This window comes from Salvelinus alpinus, chromosome 28 (genome assembly GCF_045679555.1).
Source record: "Salvelinus alpinus chromosome 28, SLU_Salpinus.1, whole genome shotgun sequence".
Classification (NCBI taxonomy): Eukaryota; Metazoa; Chordata; class Actinopteri; order Salmoniformes; family Salmonidae; genus Salvelinus; species Salvelinus alpinus.
Genome location: NC_092113.1, coordinates 31488426 through 31513023, shown reverse-complemented (window position 1 = coordinate 31513023; position 24598 = coordinate 31488426). Strand labels below are relative to the sequence as shown.

The 24598-nt window shown below is 41.9% G+C and overlaps 2 protein-coding genes across 2 annotated transcripts; one reads left to right on the top strand and one right to left on the bottom strand.

Moving 5' to 3' along the window:
* The first annotated feature begins 235 nt into the window (after nt 1-235).
* Nucleotides 236-19734, top strand: gdap1l1 (ganglioside induced differentiation associated protein 1-like 1). Its single transcript, XM_071372791.1, has 6 exons — nt 236-771; nt 10292-10484; nt 13711-13884; nt 14772-14866; nt 15714-15828; nt 16283-19734. Exons 1-6 carry the CDS (start codon nt 589-591, stop codon nt 16624-16626), a joined length of 1104 nt encoding a protein of 367 aa, XP_071228892.1. The 5' UTR covers nt 236-588; the 3' UTR covers nt 16627-19734.
* A 451-nt stretch (nt 19735-20185) lies between these two features.
* Nucleotides 20186-24402, bottom strand: LOC139557696 (acyl-coenzyme A diphosphatase FITM2-like). Its single transcript, XM_071372793.1, has 2 exons — nt 24166-24402; nt 20186-21447 (listed from the first exon to the last, which is right to left on the bottom strand). The coding sequence occupies exons 1-2, from the start codon at nt 24336-24338 to the stop codon at nt 20865-20867; spliced, it is 756 nt and encodes a 251-aa protein (XP_071228894.1). The 5' UTR covers nt 24339-24402; the 3' UTR covers nt 20186-20864.
* Nucleotides 24403-24598: the final 196 nt, after the last annotated feature.

Sequence of the window (24598 nt, the reverse complement as noted above, 5' to 3'; positions counted from 1 at the left end):
AGGAATTCAATGGAGATTTTTGGGCTATCATTCGCGGGATTGGGCTGTATCTTATTTCCACCTAAACACATTTTCATTTGGGTGAGTTTTAATGCAACTATCAATGTTGGAAACTATTATTTATTGTTTCAAAAATATTTTCTTTAATTAAGGTCTTTAATTAACTGCTCTCCGACACCCTGTTCTAATAGAGAGCACTTTGACCTTCTTGTCAAATGCACCCTCCTCCCATCACTAGCAAGGGGTTCCACCGCGCATGTTTGTGCGTGTGTGATAGTCTACACATTGATTTAATCGTAAACGTATTTACATATTTGAGTTATTAAGGGTTAGCGTTCTGTGGATTACGCGGTACCATTTTTGCAAGCTACCTTTATCGAAAGAGATCTAGATTTCAGAACCGGGCGCTGTCCGAAACTGATTATACCACATCGCGTTGAATTGATGATGCTCAGTTCGTGGTGCTGACATCCTTTGCGCTTTCGCTCTTTCCTTTCCTCTCTGTCCCTCCCTCCCCCCTCCATCTCTCCCTCCCCCCTCCATCTCCCCCTCCCTTGGTTCTCTCTCATACGCACAAACCCCTCTGTCATGGCGTCTTCCAACAATGTTACCCCCACCAACTGTAGCTGGTGGCCCATCTCAGCCTTGGATGAAGACGGTGAAATGACAGACGGAGAGAAAAGCGAAGAGCCAGCTATCGAGTCGAAACCAAATTTCTCTAAAGACAAGCTTGTTTTGTATCACTGGACACAGTCTTTCATCTCTCAAAAGGTAACACACAGACATCATGAAAACGAAATGGGGGTGTCTCTCTCTTACATGTCATATCTGCTATAGGAGGTAAATGTGTTATTCGATAAGAATTATTTGAAATATAATGTTATAGGTCTGTGTTAGAAATTATTTAATTCTGGCAATATTTCCAATATGAGACGTTATGAAACGTCTGCAGCATGTGTGTACATTTTCCTTGACATTGGTTTATACGAGATAGATAGGCTATAGCTGGATAGGTGATCAATATTATATAACAATGGATGATTCAGCGAGAAGAAGATGGTGTCTAATTCTAACAGGACGTCTGTTTTGACAGTTTTTCCCTCATCGATGAGAAATCAGTCTACACCGCATATGTGGTCCGACGTGACAAATCTAAATAATTGATGTAAAATTAGGTATCTCTGTGAAAAACAAAGGAAAGGCAACATTTCAACCCTCCTTGTGGCTTTCTCTCAGGGCAGCGCTTGTAAGTTATTCTGAAATATATCAATAGACTTGGCCATTTTTATTCAAATGGTATGTAGAACCCCACATGAGTCTTTATGAAACAGAGATCTTTCCCTTCAGATGTGTAGAGCATGATCTTATTCATGTTGTCTGCAGACCACCATAGCTCAATCAATGCCTTGACATCTCAGCGTTTTGAGTTAGTGCCACTTAAACCCCTACAGCCGTGGGGCCTCTGTTAGAGATGTTGTATTATAACAGAGCTTCAATCTCCTTTCATTATTATCAACAGCTTTCCAGATTAGGAGTTAACTGTCAATTTAACCAACAGGCGGATGACAAAGTCTGAGATTATTGCCTCATCTAACATTTTCTGTGAAAAAATAATGTCCACCTCATTTTGATGTTATTCTATCCTCTTTGCATGTGCTTTTCAATGTACAGAATATGTAATAGATAGGCCTACAGTATGTTTCGATACTCGGGCATAATGCTTACATTTCCAGCCCTGAAGGACATGTAAATTGGCAATGAAAGGTGTAGACCAAATCTATATTACGCATTTTGAATGTAGAGACAGAATTTTTTACCTTTCCCGACATACAATTATAGTGAAACCAGGATTGACACCTAGCACCAATATGCCATGATATGGTAAGTTACTAATCATTGTGCAATATCATGCAATGCAGACATGGGCCAGTGTTGCTCTGCACCTGATGAGACATCCACTCTCACAGCTGTTTGGACTGTGCTCAGCTAGCTTTGCTCCACTCCCCATGTGGCAAAGATGTGTGATTTAGTCTGTCAACCATTAGGATATTGGCTACGAGCCTCTCTGGAAGCTACTGCTGATCTGCCTGTTGTCACTCAACAGTACTAGTAAAACATGAGGCTCATTGTCGTGGTTCCACTCAATACAGGCATTAGAGATGCTGCATTCATTTAAGTTAAACAATGCGAAGTGGTCTTCTGGTCAGGCTCCGAAGACAGGCACATCGCGCACCGCTCCCGAGCATACTACTCGCCAATGTCCATTCTCTTGACAACAAGGTTGAGGAAATCTGAGCAAGGGTAGCATTCCAGAGAGACATAAGAGACTGTAACGTTCTTTGCTTCACGGAAACATGGCTCACTCGAGACATGCTATCGGAGTCGGTACAGCCAGCTGGTTTCTTCACGCATCACGCCGACAGAAACAAGCATCTTTCTGGTAAGAAGAGGGGCGGGGGGGTATGCCTTATGATTAACGAGACGTGGTGTGATCATAACAACATACAGGAACTCAAGTCCTTCTGTTCACCTGACTTAGAATTCCTCACAATCAAATGTCGGCCGCATTATCTACCAAGAGAATTCTCTTCGATTATAATCACATATATTCCCCCCAAAGCAGACACATCGATGGCCCTGAACGAACTTTATTTGACTCTATGTAAACTGGAAACCACATATCCTGAGGCTGCATTCATTGTAGCTGGGGATTTTAACCAAGCTAATCTGAAAACAAGACTCCCTAAATTCTATCAGCATATCGATTGTGCTACCAGGGCTGGTAAAACCCTGGATCATTGTTATTCTAACTTCCGCGACGCATATAAGGCCCTCCCCCGCCCTCCTTTCGGAAAAGCTGACCACGACTCCATTTTGTTGCTCCCAGCCTATAGACAGAGACTAAAACAGGAAGCTCCCGCGCTCAGGTCTGTTCAACGCTGGTCCGACCAATCTGATTCCACGCTTCAAGATTGCTTCGATCACGTGGATTGGGATATGTTGCGTATTGCGTCAAACAACAACATTGACGAATACGCTGATTCGGTGAGCGAGTTTATTATCAAGTGCATCGGCGATGTCGTACCCACAGCAACTATTAAAACATTCCCAAACCAGAAACCGTGGATTGATGGCAGCATTCGCGTGAAACTGAAAGCACGAACCACTGCTTTTAACTAGGGCAAGGTGACCGGAAACTTGATTACCAACAACGACGAGACGGCCTACAGGGAGGAGGTAAGGGCCCTCGGAGTGTGGTGTCAGGAAAATAACCTCACACTCAACGTCAACAAAACAAAGGAGATGATTGTGGACTTCAGGAAACAGCAGAGGGAGCACCCCCCTATCCACATCGACGGGACAGTAGTGGAGAGGGTAGAAAGTTTTAAGTTCCTTGGCGTACACATCACGGACAAATTGAATTGGTCCACCCACACAGACAGCGTGGTGAAGAAGGCGCAGCAGCGCCTCTTCAACCTCAGGAGGCTGAAGAAATTTGGCTTGTCACCAAAAGCACTCACAAACTTTTACAGATGCACAATCGAGAGCATCCTGTCGGGCTTTATCACCACCTGGTACGGCAACTGCTCCACCCACAACCGTAAGGCTCTCCAGAGGGTAGTGAGGTCTGCACAACGCATCACCGGGGGCAAACTACCTGCCCTCCAGGACACCTACATCACCCGATGTCACAGGAAGGCCATAAAGATCATCAAGGACAACAACCACCCGAGCCACTGCCTGTTCACCCCGCTATCATCCAGAAGGCGAGGTCAGTACAGGTGCATCAAAGCAGGGACCGAGAGACCGAAAATCAGCTTCTATCTCAAGGCCATCAGACTGTTAAACAGCCACCACTAACATTGAGTGGCTGCTGCCAACATACTGACTCAACTCCAGCCACATCAATAATGTAAAAAATGATGTAAAAAATGTATCACTAGCCACTTTAAACAATGCCACTTAATATAATGTTTACATACCCCACATTACTCATCTCATATGTATATACTGTACTCTATACCATCTACTGTATCTTGCCTATGCCGTTCTGTACCATCACTCATTCATATATTTTTATGTACATATTCTTCATCCCTTTACACTTGTGTGTATAAGGTAGTTGTTGTGAAATTGTTCGGTTAGATTACTCGTTGGTTATTACTGGATTGTCGGAACTAGAAGCACAAGCATATCGCTACACTTGCATTAACATTTGCTAACCATGTGTATGTGACAAATAACATTTGATTTTAGTAGCCAAATTCTAGCCAAATTCTACCGTCTTCTCATTGAGGTTGGTTTAATGATAGTTATGGGGCATTCATGTTGAGATAATGAACAAGGAATGTTAGGATCCCCTGGTTACTCTGTCCTCTCAGCAGCTGTATATGTGGTCTGTAGACAGGCAAATAGAGTATATTTTATACTTACAATCTTAGAAAAAGGGTTCCAAAAGGGTTCTTCGGCTGTCCCCATAGGAGAACCCTTTTTGGTTCCAGGTAGAACCCTTTTTACTTCCAGGTAAAACCCTTTCTACAGATGGTTCTACATGGAAATGTCTGCCGTGCTAGAGCTGTCCCAGTCAACTGTAAGTGCTGTTATTGTGAAGTGGAAATGTCTAGGAGCAACAACGGCTCAGCCGCGAAGTGGTAGGCCACACAAACTCACAGAATGGGAATTTTTACGTAGTGCGTAAAAATCTTCTGTCCTTGGTTGCAACACTCACTACAAGTTCCAAACTGCATCTGGAAGCAACGTCAGCACATTAACTGTTCGTCGGGAGCTTTATGAAATAGGTTTCCATGGCCGAGCAGCCGCACACAAGCCTAAGATCACCATGCACAATGCCAAATCAAATCAAATGTATTTATATAGCCCTTCTTACATCAGCTGATATATCAAAGTGCTGTACAGAAACCCAGCCTAAATCCCCAAACAGCAAGCAATGCAGGTGTAGAAGCACGGTGGCTAGGAAAAACTCCCTAGAAAGGCCAAAACCTAGGAAGAAACCTAGAGAGGAACCAGGCTATGAGGGGTGGCCAGTCCTCTTCTGGCTATGCCAGGTGGAGATTATAACAGAACATGGCCAAGATGTTCAAATGTTCATAAATGACCAGCATGGTCAAATAATAATAACCACAGTGGTTGTATAGGGTGCAACAAGTCAGCATCTCAGGAGTAAATGTCAGTTGGCTTTTCATAGCCGATCATTGAGCATATCTCTACCGCTCCTGCTGTCTCTAGAGAGTTGAAAACAGCAGGTCTGGGACATGTAGCACGTCCGGTGAACAGGTCAGTGTTCCATAGCCGCAGGCAGAACAGTTGAAACTGGAGCAGCAGCACGGCCAGGTGGACTGGGGACAGCAAGGAGTCATCATGCAGGTAGTCCTGAGGCATGGTCCTAGGGCTCAGGTCCTCCGAGAGAGAGAAAGAAAGAAAGAAAGAGAGAATTAGAGAGAGCATACTTAAATTCACACAGGACACCGGATAAGACAGGAGAAATACTCCAGATATAACAGACTGACCCTAGCCCACCGACACATAAACTATTGCAGCATAAATACTGGAGGCTGAGACAGGAGGGGTCAGGGGACACTGTGGCCCCATCCGTTGATACCCCCGGACAGGGCCAAACAGGCAGGATATAACCCCACCCACTTGGCCAAAGCACAGCCCCCACACCACTAGAGGGATACTTCAACCACCAACTTACCATCCTGAGACAAGGCCGAGTATAGCCCACAAAGATCTCCGCCACGGCACAACCCAAGGGGGCGCCAACCCAGACAGGAAGACCGCGTCAGTGACTCAACACACTCAAGTGACGCACCCCTCCTAGGGACGGCATGGAAGAGCACCAGTAAGCCAGTGACTCAGCCCCTGTAATAGGGTTAGAGGCAGAGAATCCCAGTGGAGAAAGGGGAACCGGCCAGGCAGAGACAGCAAGGGCGGTTCGTTGCTCCAGTGCCTTTCCGTTCACCTTCACACCTCCTGGACCAGATTACACTCAATCATATAACCTACTGAAGAGATGAGTTTTCAGTAAAGACTTAAAGGTTGAGACCGAGTCTGCGTCTCTCACATGGGTAGGCAGACCATTCCATAAAAATGGAGCTCTATAGGAGAAAGCCCTGCTTCCAGCTGTTTGCTTAGAAATTCAAGGGACAATTAGGAGGCCTGCGTCTTGTGACCGTAGCGTACGTGTAGGTATGTAAGGCAGGACCAAATCGGAAAGATAGGTAGGAGCAAGCCCATGTAATGCTTTGTAAGTTAGCAGTAAAACCTTGAAATCAGCCCTTGCCTTAACAGGAAGCCAGTGTAGGGAGGCTAGCACTGGAGTAATATGATCAAATGTTTTGGTTCTAGTCAGCATTCTAGCAGCCGTATTTAGCACTAACTGCAGTTTATTTAGTGCTTTATCCGGGTAGCCGGGAAAGTAGAGCATTGCAGTAGTCTAACCTGGAAGTAACAAAAGCATCAATTTTTGACCAGAAAGTTTCAGATTTTTGCAATGTTACGTAGATGGAAAAAAGCTGTCGTTGAAACAGTCTTGATATGTTCGTCAAAAGAGAGATCAGGGTCCAGAGTAACGCCGAGGTCCTTCACAGTTTTATTTGAGACGACTGTACCACCATCAAGATTAATTGTCAGATTCAACAGAAGATCTTTGTGTTTCTTGGGACCTAGAACAAGCATCTCTGTGTTGTCCGAGTTTAAAAGTAGAAAGTTTGCAGCCATCCACTTCCTTATGTCTGAAACACAGGCTTCTAGCGAGGGCAATTTGGGGCTTCACCATGTTTCATTGAAATGTACAGCTGTGTGTCATCCGCATAGCAGTGAAAGTTAACATTATGTTTTCGAATGACATCCCCAAGAGGTAAATATATAGTGAAAACAATAGTGGTCCTAAAACGGAACCTTGAGGAACACCGAAATTTACAGTTGATTTGTCAGAGGACAAACCATTCACAGAGACAAACTGATATCTTTCCGACAGATAAGATCTAAACCAGGCCAGAACTTGTCCGTGTAGACCAATTTGGGTTTCCAATCTCTCCAAAAGAATGTGGTGATCGATGGTATCAAAAGCAGCACTAAGGTCCAGGAGCACGAGGACAGATGCAGAGCCTCGGTCTGACGCCATTAAAAGGTCATTTACCACCTTCACAAGTGCAGTCTCAGTGCTATGATGGGGTCTAAAACCAGACTGAAGCATTTCGTATACATTGTCTTCAGGAAGGCAGTGAGTTGCTGTGCAACAGCTTTTTCATTTTCTTTTTGAGAGGAATGGAAGATTCGATAGTTTTTAATATTTTCTGGGTCAATGTTTGGCTTTTTCAAGAGAGGCTTTATTACTGCCACTTTTAGTGAGTTTGGTACACATCCGGTGGATAGAGAGCCATTTATTATGTTCAACATAGGAGCGCCAAGCACAGGAAGCAGTTATTTCAGTAGTTTAGTTGGAATAGGGTCCAGTATGCAGCTTGAAGGTTTAGAGGCCATGATTATTTTCATCATTGCGTCAAGAGATATAGTACTAAAACACCTGAGTGTCTCCCTTGATCCTAGGTCCTGGCAGAGTTGTGCAGACTCAGGACAACTGAGCTTTGGAGGAATATGCAGATTTAAAGAGGAGTCCGTAATTTGCTTTCTAATGATCATGATCTTTTCCTCAAAGAAGTTCATGAATTTATTACTGCTGAAGTGAAAGCCATCCTCTCTTGGGGAATGCTGCTTCAAGCGTCGGCTGGAGTGGTGTAAAGCTCACTACCATTGGACTCTGGAGTAGTGGAAATGCTTTCTCTGGAGTGATGAATCACACTTCACCATCTGGCAGTCCAACGGTCGAATCTGGGTTTGGCGGATGCCAGGAGAACGCTAGTGCCAACTGTAAAGTTTTGTGGAGGAGGAATAATGATCTGGGGCTGTTTTTCATGGTTCAGGCTAGGCCCCTTAGTTCCAGTGAAGGGAAATCTTAACGCTACAGCATATAATGACATTCTAGACAATTCTGTGCTTCCAACTTTGTGGCAACAGTTTGGGGAAGGCCCTTTCCTCTTTCAGCATGACAATGCGACCTTGCAGAAAGTGAGGTCCATACAGAAATGGTTTGTCGAGATCAGTGTGGAAGAACTTGACTGGCCTGCACAGAGCCCTGATCTCAACCCCATCAAACACTTTGGGGATGAATTGGAACGCCAACTGCAAGCCAGGCCTAATCGCCCAACATCTGTGCCCTACCTCACTAATGCTCTTGTGGCTGAACGGAAGCAAGTCCCTGCAGCAATGTTCCAACATCTAGTGGAAAGCCTTCCCAGAAGATTGGAGGCTGTTAAAGCAGCAAAGGGGGGGGACCAACTCCATATTAATGCCAATGATTTTGTAATGAGATGTTCGATGAGCAGGTGTCCACATAGTTTTGGTCATGTAGCGTATGTCCCTGCACAATTCACATGATCCATATGGATTCTTTATCTAAGGAGGACTAAGGCGGATGTCCAATATGCTGCAAATATAGCTGAGACAGACAGAAAATGGCTGTGTCATTGCACTACCCTGTACAAACCTGTTTTTCTTGCTGTCTTTAGAAATGCATCAAGATATCTAAACTACTTCTGAATAGTTATCTCATACAGTAGTTCCTTTGATCACTGATCCATCTGTCATACAGTAAATTATGGATTGGTGCACACAAGAGGAATGACTGTAGCGGGAGTTTGATAACTTAATGTAACCGCATATTTGGAAGCCATTGAAGATCAATACTCCACTGTCATTCTAAACTGCTGCAGCAGGTTGGAGATTTACACTTTCGTCACGATAGTATAACTCAGAGCCTGTAGGTCTCTACTGCTAGATCTATACAGTAGTCAACACTCAGTTGTCAGTCAGCAACTCAGATGACAGTGAGTCCAACTCGGGTGTCAGAAGTTCTCTGAGTAAGATATAGAGATCTCTATAACTATCTGTGGCTCTGGTGGTTCAAGCTCAGATGTCAGAGGTTGTCAGTGGATCCATGTCAGTTTATGATGACGAGTTAATGTTAGGGTGTCATTAATTGTCTGGTTAGCAATTATATTGATACAATTGCTGCAACCAGAGATGATGTCATTGATTAAGAGATAAATATGATTGAGAAATATTTGTCATTGTTGAATCACTTGGTCTGGTTGATTGTATCCCCTAATCCTTCTCTATAGTCATCTACTCCAGTCACTGTTAAAGTTGAGGTTTCATGCTAATACATACGTAATCAGTGATGGGAATTGTTGCAGTATTCTTGGAAAAATAATAATTATACAGTAAATTGAGCGAGCTACAATGTCTTCCTGTTCTGTCTTGCGCAAGGTTATCCTGTACTAGACGGGAGTGGTAACAATTCCTACACTAACTGTTTACTCAGTCGGTGCACTCACACTTTGTGATGTTTTGTTACAAGTTTACAACAAAAGTCCAATGTTTCTCACTCCATGGCCCCCTCACCTCCATAGTGTGATCTACTGTACACAGTGCTTGACTTGGACTGAAATAGATGAGTGCCGGTACTGTTTACATTTAGGTGCAGGAGCTCCACAATACTTTTGAGCTAATATTCTACGAGAGGAACAGGAACTCAAACTGTAGAAAATTTGAGCTGCCGGTACTCAGTTCCGGTGAGCTCCTGCCAAAGTCAAGCGCTGACTGTACATTCATTCATCTTATTTCTACAAATAACCCTCCATGCATCTCCATGGCTTTAAATAGACACTGTAAATGGATATTGTCTGCCTCACAGAAGCCATTTTTGTTTCATATTGAGCTCAACAAAACATTATTTTGCCTGGGGATAGGAAAACAAAAGATGTAGGGCCTATGTCTGGCAATGATGCATGACTGTTACTTCTTCTAAGGCCTTTTAACGGCCTGTTTTATGCCTGTACTTGTGTAGGTAGAGCAGGGTTCCCTGCTCTAAGGTGTGCAGTTGGTTAGAAATAGAGATATCATTGTTTTCTTTTTTAATTGTTCTTCAACAAAACATTGTAGACTACAAGTAGCAGCAATAAGCCAAATTACGAAAAGCAAATTACAATTTGCTTTTGAATATTAACCTTTGTAGACCTGAATGAGTTTCTCTATCAGATTAACTTGCCAAGCACATTTATGTGTTATAAAATTTTAATAACATAGACCATTAGAGTACTGATTGTACTAAAACACAAAAACACATACAAACAAGAGTCAAGCTATGAGACGAAGATGTAACTTGTGTCTCTGTTCGCCGTGTTTCTCTGTGTTAATCTTCCTCTAGGTGCGTCTGGTGATCAATGAGAAGGGTCTGCTGTGTGAAGAGAGGGATGTGAGTCTCCCTATAGCCGAGCACAATGAGCCCTGGTTTATGAGGCTCAACCTGGGGGAGGAGGTGCCTGTTTTCATCCACGGAGATACCATCGTCTCAGACTACAACCAAATCATAGAGTACCTAGAGGCTAACTTTGGGGGAGGTATTGCCTTTTAGACTACTTGATTTCTTTCCATTATGATAGTGACTGCAGTGTGATCTGATGCGAGTGACTGCAGTGTGATCTGATGCGAGTGACTGCAGTGTGATCTGATGCGAGTGACTGCAGTGTGATCTGATGCGAGTGACTGCAGTGTGATCTGATGCGAGTGACTGCAGTGTGATCTGATGTTAGTGACTGCAGTGTGATCTGATGCGAGTGACTGCAGTGTGATCTGATGCGAGTGACTGCAGTGTGATCTGATGCGAGTGACTGCAGTGTGATCTGATGTTAGTGACTGCAGTGTGATCTGATGCGAGTGACTGCAGTGTGATCTGATGCGAGTGACTGCAGTGTGATCTGATGCGAGTGACTGCACATGCTCTTTTTAAGGTTAATTTAGGAGAGGTATTGCCTTTCAGACTACTCATCTCTTTTCATCCATGATGTTACAGTAGTGACTGAATAGCATACAGTATACAATCAGATAATAGAGTATAGACTCTTGTAAAAAAAGGTGCTATCTACAACCTAAAAGGGTTATTTGGCTGTCCTCATAGGAGAACCCTTTGAATAATCCTTTTTGGTTCCAGGTAGAAACCTTTTGGTTCCAGGTAGAGCTCTTTTGGGTTCCATGTAGAACCCTGGCCAAGTCTACTTTGGAGGTATTGCTTTTCAGACTACTCGTATCTTTATTAGTGACTGTAAACAGTATCTACCAGGTTATTGACTACTTAGAGACTGAATTTGGGGGAGGTATTGCTTTTGACATTACTATTGATCTATTTTCATAGTTTTTTTAATGTCTTTTTAAGTTTGCTATTACAACCAGATCATTGAGTAAATAGAGACTAACTTTGGGAGGGGGTATTGCTTTTCAGACTACTCATCTCTTCCGGTGTCCATGATGTTTAGTGAGTGACTGCATAGTAAAACAGTATACCGTCTTCACGGTTACTTTGGGAGAAGTATTGCTTTTCAGACTAACTTGATCTCTTTTGTTGATGATGTTAGTCAGTGATGGACTGCATAGGAAACAGTATGCACATTTTAAGAATACTGATCTCTATCAACCATTTTTTCATATTAGGTGCAGTTATGAACATGTCAGAGATACATCTAACTGGCCAATTATATGGTTCATTGCAGCTCAAGGATCAATGATCGTCCATGAAGTTAGTGACTGGCTGGCGGCTGCATAGCAAAGATTAGGAATATTTTAAGGTTTCTATTGAGCCTAAGGTTGCTATTTTAAGGTTTATAAACATTGGTAAAATGTTGCTGTTTTTCATCAGGGAAGTGTAATTCAAGTATGTATGTCGTTTGTCCTATCATGGTCCTATGGGTCATTTTAGGTGCTGGTGATTGTGGGTCGTTATGTAATGACCTGAAAGGATGACCCCAGGAAGGCTGGAGGGGATATTGAACATGGCCTATGGATGAAGGACGACTTCTCAGTTCAGATGGAGATACTGCATGCTCACCCCCCATGACAGAGAAGCTTGGTGCTATAGCTGCCAACTACTGTACAATGATTTCAGATTTCAGAGGCAACGGATAGGCTATTGTTCAATGGTTGCTCAATATCCTAACCCAGCTCTTGTCATTAATGTCCGTTTGCTACTTTGAAGCCCATTTACTTTAAATAAATGTAGCTATTTTTATGACATCTCCATTATTTTCAGTTGATATTTTTAATGAACGAATTTAATAACAGATTCGTGTTCAGCAGGGTACAGTGTAGCAAAGCGTTTAGCATTTGCTTATTTAACAAGTTCACACAGTGGTATACCTCACCGTTTCACTTCGTTGGAAAACGCTTTCTGCCTAATGAACATGACTCAGACTCATGCTCATTCTAAAGAGGATATTTTGTCATTCAGCAGCTTGATTTACAGATATTTTCTCAACTCTGTGTAATTTCTAATGCACCCTGCCAAAGGGGATGGAGCTTGCCTAGGAAGTGCAGATGGTGCAGCATAGAAAATCCTATTATAGTGGACAGAATCTCCTGCCAAGGCAACTCAAGTTACCCTAAAGTGTAGTGGACCCAGGTGAAATCCTACCTCCAGCAAGGTGTAATCCACTGCCAAATCACATAGTCTTTTATGATAGCTAAGAGCCTTAAGCTCTCCGTATGCTCTCCTTATGCTTTCTCAGGGAGAATCTTGTTTTGGTATTTTGTCAGCTGTAGCCCATTTGCTTGATACATTCTTAGAAAAAAAGGTGCTATCTAGAACCTAAAAGGGTTATTTGGTTGTCCCCATTGGAGAACCCTTTGAATAACCCTTTTTGGTACCAGGTAGAACCCTTTTTGGGTTCCATGTAGAAACCTTTCCACAGAGGGTTCTACATGGAACCTAAAATAGTTATATCTGGAACCAAAAAGGGTCCTCCTATGGGGACAGCCGAAGAACCCTTTGGAACACCTTTTTTCTAAGAGTGTAAATGTGACTGAGCAGTAACACAGTCAGAGATCATTGGGTTCTCTCCTGTGTGACATTTCATTGTGCACCATCACCATGTCGGTCCAGCAGTATTGTGTACCCAAGCCAAGGCCATGCCCCCTGTTTGTGCTAAGAACTGATTTAAGGAGCCTGCTCTGATATTCACACCCCTGTACTGCTTAGCGCTGCAGCAGAGAGCACCAGCAGATTTCCAGGGCCAGGGCACGTACAGCCACACCCATGCCCAGGTCAACATGTTAGTGATTGACTGATTAGTCAGTAGTCTGGCCCTCCGCCAGGTGCAGCCCCGGGCATCGTCCTCCACCCTAGAGCCATGCAACCGGAGAAACAGCACAGACTGGAATATCCCTGGGCCTTTCCTGTGTCCCCACTCCAAATCATCAGTCATCATCAGTAAGCCTTCTCCAGCCCATAGCCTACCTTTATGGTGTCCTAACTTAAAGTAAAAACACAGAGCTATCTGTTAATATGGTGGAATGTTTGCTTCTATTTCTGTCTATTGGCCTATGGATCCCATTCTCAGAAACAGTTTTGTAGCTGAGTGTACTCCATTCACAGGAAAATACCCCTAATGCACCATTGTTATCCTTTGTGATATGTTAAGTGGACTGTTGCACATAAAGTAAAGGCTGAAGTTGGTATACAGTGCTGTATCTTTATGTTACAGACCTAATATGTTAGAATGCTGTACGCTCCTATATGTGTAATTATGTCACAGTGCTGTACACACCTCTGTCTGTTTGAACCTGGTGTCCTTGTAGAAACGGTGGCCCAGCTGATTCCCGATGCTGGCTCTCCTGTCCACGAGTGTGTGCAGCAGTACCGTAAGCTGCTGGACGGCCTGCCCATGGATGCTTACACACACGGCTGTATCTTGCACCCAGAGCTCACCACAGACTCCATGATCCCAAAGTACGCCACCGCTGAAATACGTAGTAAGTCAAGTCAGAATTCTGTGTTTGACAGTGGGAACACCCCATTCACAATTCATGAGAAATATTGCTGTAGAATATGCAGGACATGAAAACACACATGTAAATAACATTCAATATAATATTGCATATAATTATTTAATATAAATTTGATTGATAGTATCTGCAATTTGCCATTAATAATGCACTACTCAGCATTCTCACAACATTTTCCGATTAACAGGTTGTGTCTCAACCAAATCATGCTGTCCAATTTGACCTTGTTTAAAATTAAAATCCTTATCACAGCAAAGTTCTTGGAAGCAATGTCATTAATTCTCTGTAGGAGATATTGGGTAATTGAGTCTGCAGGCACTGCATTGCTCCTTCATGGACGTGTTTGTGTAAATCAAGAAAAAGGCTGGTCCGGCCTAAACCCTGCAGTGGAATCAATTAACCAGAGATCCCCCTGCCCAGTGTGTTGTCTGTTAAATCATATTGATGCTTTATTTGTTGTTTATTTGTTTGAGGAAGTTCACCGATGTTAATATTTTTAATCAGTCATTCATGTGTTTTCATGAACAACACTTTATTGATTTATCTCTCACATTTTCTAACTGAAATTGGTTGTCGCTGGCAAATGAAGATTTAGCAGGAAAACAGAATAGTCTATGGGGTCTCTGCGCATTTGTAAATTGTGTATTTCTAACACATTATATTCTTGTATGTAGGAAAGTATACACTAGTTATAATTTGTTGTTATTGAACATCCACTCTCTGTTTTGGTACTACTTTAGACCACAGAAGGGTTTCAAATGACTATTTCCTCCGATAGTCACTGACTATTGTCTCTTACCTCAGAGCAGTATTTCATCCAGGAGTCATTAATGTCTCTATCTCTCTGTCCTCAGGACACTTAGCCAATGCTGCGTCTGAGCTGATGAAGCTGGACCACGAGGAACCCACGCTGACAGAGCCATACCTCTCCAAGCAGAAGAAACTCATGGTGAGACTGATAGCATGGCACCACACTGCACAAGAAGGGTTAGGGTTAGCATGACCCTAAACAGGGTTAGGGTTAGCATGGCACCACACCGCACGAGAAGCGTAAAAAGAGCGAAACAATGATTGATATAATGCAATAGCAACAATAGACTTTTCCAGTCGCCCTATATACCATTTATGTGTGTGCATGTGTTTCTGTATGTTAGAGGCATATTAGGATTTCATTAAATGAAATGGCCTCACAAGATTGTTAAGATGACCTGATAATGGTCCGACTCATATTGTCACATACTATACACAAACATCAAGCAATATGAGTTGAGTAAGTTATTACTAAGCAGAGCAATTCCAACGTGGTTGTTATTTACAATGTTTCAGTGTGATGTAGGATAGATATTTCAAAATGACCCTAATTGCTTGTGTCAGGGTCTGTGCTAGTTCTGTATCGACCCATAATGAATCAACATGGATAGCTGCCATTGCCAGGGCCAATCTGCTGGCAAAAAAAAAATGATTTCCTTTTAACGGCTTGGCTCGGCCCTATAGTCAGTACCTTTATTTTCCATTGTTATTAGTTACACTGTTACAAATAGGTTTATTTTACTGTTATTGTATTTCAAGGGGACATATAGATGCTTGCTTACCCCAGACGAAGACATGCCATAGCTGTCTGTTGTTCAAGACAGCTGGTAGGCGCTCTGTTCTGAGACCAGTCTCTTGGCAGATGTTGTCCACCAATGTTTTCTGTGGTCTTCACCTATGAGCGGATAGCGACAATACGAGACTGCATAGACAGACATATTGATGGGTTGTACACATGTAACATGAGCTTGTTCTTGTGCTCACAGGCAAAAATATTGGACCACGATAATGTGACGTACCTAAAGAAGATCCTTGGAGAGTTGGCCATGGTACTAGATCAGGTAGAGGCCGAGTTGGAAAAGAGGAAAATCGAGTATGAAGGTGAGTGCAGATTATTACTGATGTTTATGTTCTTCAGTTCAGACATTACATTATCAAACATGGTGGCCGTGTCCGAATACCTATACTACCGCATGACATACCTAAACTGCACATTCATTTCAACCATTTGATCTAGTAGAATTCACTCCTCTTTTCCGACAACAGCTGATAATCAGATAAATTGACAAGCTGTACCAAAATGAACGAATGGCGAGAGTCAACGCAATCATGCATTAGATGACGCATTCGGCTTACTATTTAAAAATTTTCCGCATACTATTTAGTATGGGTATTTGGACATGGCGACTCTGTTTCATCTTCCTAGCCTGATCCCAGATCTGTTTGTCCCGTCTTATATGACCATAGGAGTTGCAGTTGGCAAGATAGCACAAACAGATCTGGGACCATGCTACTTTGTACCACTCTGCTACAGTAGCATGTTTTATTTTGGCAGGTCAAAAGTGTGAGTTGTGGCTATGTGGACCTGAATTTACACTAGCTGATGTCTGCCTGGGAGCCTTGTTGCACAGGCTTAAGTTCTTGGGACTCTCAAAGAAATACTGGGAGGACGGCAGCCGACCCAACCTCCAGTCCTTTTTCGAGCGGGTGCAAAAACGCTACGCTTTCCGAAAAGTTCTGGGCGACATCCACACAACCCTTCTGTCAGCAGTTCTACCCAATGCATTCCGAATGGTAAAAAAGAAGCCGCCATCTTTCTTCGGGGCCTCTTTCCTCATGGGCTCTCTGGGAGGGATGGGCTACTTTGCCTATTGGTTTCTAAAAAAGAAATATGTGTAGTGAACGCCCCCCCTCCATGTCTTAAATGTCTGTGTATTTGTGTGATGTTTTAATTTTTCTGTAATGTTTTACAACAGGAGGAAAATATGAATCTATATAGGGAACACTATTACTTACCTAGGTGAACAAAGATAAGAACATTCCATACACAAAGGAATTGTTAACAGCACATTTTTCTGGTATTCCAATGCCTTCATCTATTTAATTTCTGGCTCCCTTCATCAGATCTCTATTAACCTACAGTATTACTTTCTAATCAGCTCATTTTGGAGGCATGCATTATCCCGTTATTTTAATTAACGGAACACTTATTTGTATGTTTTTAACGATCATTAGGGTCATATTCCCTACACATGAGAGAGACAGACAATGTTTTGACATTGCATCGCCATATCCAAAGTGGGGCTCATCCACACCCTGCATGTCACTATAGTTTTATTAAGTCGTTTTTCATCACAGTTTTGGCGTTCACCTATTGCCCTTTATGCCGCTGTTGGCCATTGGTTTATTTTATTAAATCCTTCTGATACTTCCTGTGCTGCCAGAAACTGCCAGATGAGAAGATAGTGAGACGTCCAGTCAGTCCCAATTCGCTCCCTTTCCTTTTCCCCCTTGACCATAATTCTTGTTTGCAGATTTGTAAGTTTCACCACTGTTTATACCAATCCAGACCCTTCAGATATGCAAACATTGAAGGATCTGGCCAAAGGAAAGGGGTAAGGAGTGAATTGGGACTGTATACAGACACTCTCAGCCATATAGAGACACTCCCTTTAAAGCACTATGAGAGTATATGCACTCCATCAATTCATTCATTAATAAAATGTGATTGTCATTTCTCACACCACAGGCTTGAGCTGATCATGAAGTGATCTCTGACTTTAAAGTCAGAGAGGATGGGTCTGATAGAGAAATACTATAAGGGTCAATTGAGCCGTCCGCAATATTGAGCGAGGAATCACTCAGTGGCTTTTGACAGTGTCCATACAGAGTGACTATGAAATTATACATTGTTCAGTTAAATAGTCACATAAATAGCTGACATGGTTGGTTTGATCCTAGCAACATTGAGCAGCACCAGTTTTAGTTCAATAATCCAAGCTTTTTTTTCATGACTTGTATGACTAGCCATTTAAACTAAACCTCTTCTTAGAAAACTATTGTATAGGTCAGTTAGACTCCAGAGGATTTGGGTTGCAAAATTCTGGGAACTTTCAACACATTCCCTGGTTTTTCCAGAAGTCCTAGTTGGAGGATTCCGGATTTCCTGCTTATTCTCTCCAGGATTCCCGGAATTAGGAGAGAATAAGCAGGAAATCCAGAATCCTCCAACTAGGATTCCTGGAAAACCAGGGAGTTGATTGAAAGTTCCCAGAATTTTGCAACCCAAATCCTCTGGAGTCTAACTGACCTATACAATGTTCCCCTCTGTTCAGGAGTGCTAGCATGTACACAGCTGAATGTCAATAGGGTTTACATTGTACAACTACGAGGATTTATTTCAATTTAAATAAGGTCTGGGTAGAAAAATAAAACAACATACAGTAACTTGACACTCAATGCATAACAAGACAACATACAAGACAGGAAGATCCAGTTCTGGTTTGCCACTGAAATAGCTCTTTCTCAATAGTCTTTCCTCATGTCCTCCTCCCATCCTCCTTTTCAAAATGGCAGAGGGAAGTGAGGTGACAGGAGAGCATTAAAGGAGAAGACAAGAGTAACCTTGGATCTTCAGTTAAATCTCATTGTGAAGTCATGGGCAGCAGACTTTGACAAAGAATATTTTTCTTCCTTGTAATTTTAGGAAAAGGCAAGATTTTTGAGTGTACAGAGTAACCGTGAGTATGGTTATTAACAGACTGCATGCCTGAAAAACAATGACCAATGTTTCATTAACAGTGTGTCAGCTGTGTGGGATATCTATGTTTAAGTACTAAATGGCACCCTATTCCCTATGTAGTGCACTACTTTTGACGAGGGGCCACAAGGCTCTGATCAAAAGTAGTGCACTATGTAGGGAATAGGGTGTAATCATAAGGCTCTGATCAAAAGTAGTGCACTATGTAGGGAATAGGGTGTAATCATAAGGCTCTGATCAAAAGTAGTGCACTATGTAGGGAATAGGGTGTAATTTTGGATTCACATAAAGGTTTCACTTTGAATACTTGTCAAGACACACCTGGAACCGGTTTCTGAACACATATTAAAGCTAGTCCTGGACTAAATAGCATGTTCAACGGAGAATCTCCATTGACATAACTTTTTAGTCCAGGGATAGGCTTAATGTTTGTCTGGGAAACCAGCCCTACAAGTTCATCTGTAAACAGGAAGTTGAGACGTCACAGTTCATCTCATCACATTGGGTGTTTGTTGGTGAGAAGAAAACATTCACAACTGAATAACTGTCTGGCGTTTTCTTCATGTTGAGCTTTGGAGATCTATGTAATGGAAAGAACATTTGACACCAGTAGCTGCCTGTATAACAACAATAACATAAAATGGCACAGGTTTGAAAATATTAAGTTTGAGCTTTTTTGTTGTTGCTGGAAGTAAGCAAGTTAACACATTTTACATTTAGCCTAGTACTCAACTAATACACTGGCTTTCATTATTAGCCATACAGTAGTTAAAATCAAGTGCGTCTACAATCCACCTTATTTTGTGTTTTTTTCCCCTGGGACTTTCACCGATACATAAACTAACACTTACATAAACTAAAGATACATAAACTAACACTAACACTGGGTGTAATGTCAGAGACCAATTGAGAAATTACATTTCCATAACTAGCCTATCATTGTCAGTGTTTTTCTAGGTTTCATTATAACAAGCACCATTGTTACCAATAATTCACTGCCTCTTAAAACTGAGTTCCTGCAAATTATGTATTTATTTCATATGGCTCACATAACTCTCGAGCCAAGGAATTCAACAAGTTGAGTAATCCTAGTTGTCATTTGTGGCCATTATATTTCACAATAGTATTTTTTATTTTTATATTTATAAATATGCATTTATTTAGTGCTTTTGATGATGTCTGTTCATAAGCCTTAATTTTTTCAGTTGTCATCAAGGAAAAATAAATTCTGAAAATGAAAAACGTAACTTGCAGTTTACAGAATTGTTATTTCAACATGATTGAATGTAATGCATTTTCTCTTATTTTGTACTATTTTTCGCAATGCCAAGCAAAACAGACACAATTCTCCTGGTTATGAAGTGTTATAATGCATTGTCAGGCAACCTACTAAAAATCTATTTTATTTTACTTGCACATCATGCTGAATATTCCCTTGGTAGTGCTGAGAATAAACAGATAGGCCTACAGCTAGTAGTAGCCATAATATGATTAGATTCTTTTGGTTCTGGAAAAAATTGCATGTTGTCCTTAATGATTTGTATAAAAATTAAATTTAAAAAAAGTTAGGATAGCATCTTATCCAGAACGACTTACAGTTACTACATTAATCTTAAGATAGCTAGGTGGAACAACCACATAAGAACTGATCTCATTTCTATTTGGAGGGTTGTGTTACAATAAAATGAGTTGGCAAAGCACAAACAAATTATATTTAATTGTAAACATTCTCAAGTGTTCCCCACTACATTTGCCACTAAAAATTGATTACTTTATATATTTCTCTCCAATATACATTTCCACACAAATAAAATAATGAGAATTGAAACAAACTGAAAATGAACTAACACTAAAATGACACTCTCCAACCCTACATACACATACGGCAAAAGCTTTCACAACAACATTGGCTTTTAAAAGATGAAGTATACAAAAAAATAACACAACCCTAGAGTTGTGGTGAATTTATTTTTCTTTAGGTTGGGGTGCTCACCTTTTTCTTTAAAAAAAAAGTCTGTTTACTGCCTAAAATGAAATGAAATTGACCCCAACCCTGGGGACGACTAGCTAGTGGATAGGCCTTGGCACTAACGCCATGCACTGCACTGATCTCGGATGACATCAGTGTCATTTTAAGAACACCAGCTACAGCCACACAGGGAGTCGAGACCCGCGTGTGCAAACCAACCCTGGCCCCCTGTCCAATGACCTTTCTGAAGGAAAGAAAAAAAACTTTCAATGGCAACAGTCAACTTGGAACGTGAGAAGAATGTCAATGTTTTTAACGTGAGTGTTTTGAAGGTGGCAGTCAAACATGTTACAGAGCCAATACAGTAGGAGAGTAGGAGGTCTAGCCTAGTGCTAAGTAGTGCTGGTTTTAAGCTAGTTGTCTCTGCTCTTTTGGCTGATATGGGAGACCAGGAGAGAAGGGCATTGAATACCATATCCGATATGTGACAAACCATGGCACAATCCCCAAAACTGTCCCGAGAAGCTTCTCAGGGAAAGAATGAAAGTACACCGAGGTACACACAAACATCCATATCCAGATGATTACTATCCAATTAAGGGAAACATATAACAAATCCAAAACAGTATTCCTGTTCTTCTTCACCATGTGCACCATAGGTGCCATTTCTTCGGCAATGACGAGTGCAGAGTACGACAGAATGAACGAGTGTCCTGAGATGGCAATGCCGTCCCATTGACCCCCAGCATTCCTGCATGAGGTGATGTCATCATGAGGGACTTGATCCATGGCTTCAGATTCAGGAACGTGACAGGTACCTGTGGCATTGTTGATGTAGGAAAAAAAATTGGTGATGGTGTACCAAACGGCTGTGGCCACCACCAATGAGCTCAGTCGCCGGAGGGCAAAGGTCAAGTTCTTGTATGACGTGAAGAGGATGAACGGGGTCAACAGCAGCAAGGACCAGCCCCAGGAAACTTTGACAAAATACCTGGAAGAGATACAGGAAGTGGTCATTTAGGTAGCACTGTCACACACAGTTGAGAACCAGACTGCAGGTATTGGTAAATACATAGCTGCAGGCAAACTCTCGCCGACGTGTGTCTAACGTGAGCCTAGAAGAAGAATTTGGTAAGGGGTTGTTGTAGCTAGCGATCTTAGCCCCATGTCGCTCCTTCTTGACAATGTAAAGATGGCACAATGGGCTGACGCACCATAGGGGGCACACTGCCTGCCCTCCTGGACATCTACAGCACCCAGTGTCACTGGAAGGCCAAGAAGATCAAGGACCTCAGCTACCCGAGCCACAACCTGTTCACCCTGCTACAACCGAGAGACTGATAAACAGCTTCTATCCCCAGGCCATTAAACTGACCCTGCCATTTAACTAACCCTGACCACATCGCATAGAAATGTGAGTTATACATCTGTCATTCTAATTGAATGCAAGTCTAAGAAGCGGTAGATCTGTTCTGTGTGCTATTTCTATGCTTTTTTCCCCCCTTTAAGTTTTTTTTTTCCTTTAATCTTTTAGTTTTCTACACCAGCTTCAAACAACTGAAAATAAAAACATTTTTGTTGATGGGATATATATAAAAATATTTAGATGGTACAATGACTCTACTGCTTGTTTTGTCACATTAACTCAAATTAGGCAAACTATTAGAATTTTAGCAACCAGGAAATGGTGGAGCGATATCTGCATATTAAGTGCCATAATGGTATTTTAGCGATCAATGGTAGATGTCCTTCCTAATAAACATGCCCCCCCCCCACCCATCCAGCTTATTTGAGCTGCTGAAAAGTATTTGCACTTGAGATGTGTTTATGGATGAGAAAGTGAACTTGCCATTTCCAAAAAGTTTGGAGGGGATGCTCTGCTTTGCGATGTATTGCTCTAGGACACCAAGAGCCAGCCAGGGTGTCCATTTAGGCCTAATTCAACTGACACATTTGGCGATGTTCAACTTCAATTCACTTGGCACTATGTATTGTAGCTTAGCCATACTCATTGATATTAAATTATAGATTAGGCTATACTTTTGGTGAATTTACAAGGCATTGCAAGCCAAGACATTGAAAGACACAGATTATCAATATCCCTTGCTGGCTCACCTGCTCTTTATCTTTGCTATGAAAGATGCGAGTGTGTTCAGTCACAGAGTTTCTAAATCCAGAGGCACAACATCGCAAGACCTCTGGGAAAGCTTGCGAAACACACCAAACAGGCCAGGCAGAGGTTTGGGGTTTGAGAAGTCCATGAAAGAAGTAAAAAGTATGCCTTAGTTGTACATTTTCTTGAAATCTAAAGGCATAACCTAGATTCGGGCCGATGTCTTAAGTAGTTGAACATGTTATTACTCCAAACTCGTGAAGGCGACAAACTGACATTTTCGTGAAAAACAACTTTATATTGAAGGAGTGCCTTTGATTTGACGGCCTATATATGCAGAGTTTGGCGTGAGACGACTGCTAGACCCGGTGACTGTTTCCTTTTCTATTGGAGATGCAGTTTTATCCTATCTTCATACTGTACTGTGTATGGTTCAGTCTATTGCATGTAGAATATTCAGCCTACTCATTGATAGACCCTACTTTAGTGAACTTGAGAGACATTGCAAGCCAAGAAATTGCGAGAGCCTACAGCGTTGTGACAGCCTATACATATTTTGATTACCGCAGTTCTGACTGTAGGCCTGCTGGCCGACCTGCCTACCTATGCCGCTCCCATCTCTCTCCCTTCTCTTTGCCGTTGAAGACGTAAGAGATTGTATTGTCTGAAGTAGCCTATAGCAACTACTCAGTATCCTCTGTTGCAAAAATACTGAATCTTAGGAGTCGATTCCGCTACTTGAGTCGACAGGCAAGGAGTTGAGGAATCTATTATTTTGTAGTCGACAATCTCTCAACCAGTGGCATAAGGGCTTTTTAGGTGAGCTTTGATACCGCCCAGTGATAAGCAGTGCCCATTTTGTCAAAGGCAGGGGCTCAACATATGTCCCTTGTACATTCCCAGCGCGCCTCTCTAGTGCAAAGTAAAATGGACAATATAGAATGGACAATCACAACTGTTGTCAAAGAATTTCACCCCATTGTCATGATCAGTGGTTCAAGTTTGTATCTGACAATATTTGACAAGCTGATCATAGCAAAAACAAAATACTTTTGCATTTCCCATTGTGTAAACACATTGCAAAATAGGCTCACAATAACCCCTGATGAAGTTGGGTAGGTGGGTAGTATGAAAAAAGTATGACAATTTATTGGTGTATACATGTATTGGTTTTTGGTCTAGTCCAGACCAAATCATAGATGTTAATGTTTGGTTCAGATTTTGTCCGGTCTGGACCAGCCTTGATTTGGACCAAACATAGACAATTACGTCTTTTCTACTTTCATTCAGAACCAACATCCGGGAAATACGTATTTTCAACTTTCATTCAGAACCGAATATGAACCTGATTTCAACGTCCCGAAAATATGCATTTTAAACTTATGTAAAAATGCATATTTTCACTTGTCATTCATTACTTAAATTTAACGTCTGCACCTATCCGCTGTACAGTATTTGACAAAAAAACACAATCATGGCTGTGCTCGAAAGGGTTTGCCACTTCGTAAGCTAACTTAGGTAGCTAGCCTACAGCCTCAATGATTATCGAGCTGTCATTGTGGCTAGCTAGTTTGCTAATGGATAACCGCTACTTACATATTGACAACATTTCTTCTGTTGCTGAAATATGTCTCCGGAACGAGCTGTGTCCAATTTACAAAGGATCCCACTATTGAAATAGCAAAAAAGATCCGAGCCAATATAACACGATTAAACGGTTTACTCCACAGTGCCGCAAAGTTGTCCACGATGACATCCACCGCTGCCATGTTGAACTGCGGACACTTGGAACAAGAATGATCTGGGGATTGGTAGGTACATCAGCCCTCTCTAGCCAATGAACTCTTTGAATGTTGGCATTTTGGTGTTAAGACAGGCGGTTCTGACTAGGTGGAATAGAGCAGTGTTGGAAAAAGTAAACAATTGTCATACTGAAGTAAAAGTAAAGATACCCTAATAGAAAATGACTTAAGTAAAAGTGAAAGTCACCCAGTAAAATATTACTTGAGTAAAAGTTTGATTTAAATAT

Excerpts from the sequence above, each read along its gene's own strand:
- LOC139557696 (XM_071372793.1), bottom strand. The coding sequence starts at position 24,338 with ATGGCAGCGGTGGATGTCATCGTGGACAACTTTGCGGCACTGTGGAGT. Across the intron at positions 21,448-24,165 it reads AGAAGAAATGTTGTCAATAT|GTATTTTGTCAAAGTTTCCT; the intron begins GTAAGTAGCGGT and ends TATCTCTTCCAG.
- gdap1l1 (XM_071372791.1), top strand. The coding sequence starts at position 589 with ATGGCGTCTTCCAACAATGTTACCCCCACCAACTGTAGCTGGTGGCCC. Across the intron at positions 10,485-13,710 it reads AGAGGCTAACTTTGGGGGAG|AAACGGTGGCCCAGCTGATT; the intron begins GTATTGCCTTTT and ends GTGTCCTTGTAG. Across the intron at positions 15,829-16,282 it reads GAGGAAAATCGAGTATGAAG|GTCAAAAGTGTGAGTTGTGG; the intron begins GTGAGTGCAGAT and ends TTATTTTGGCAG.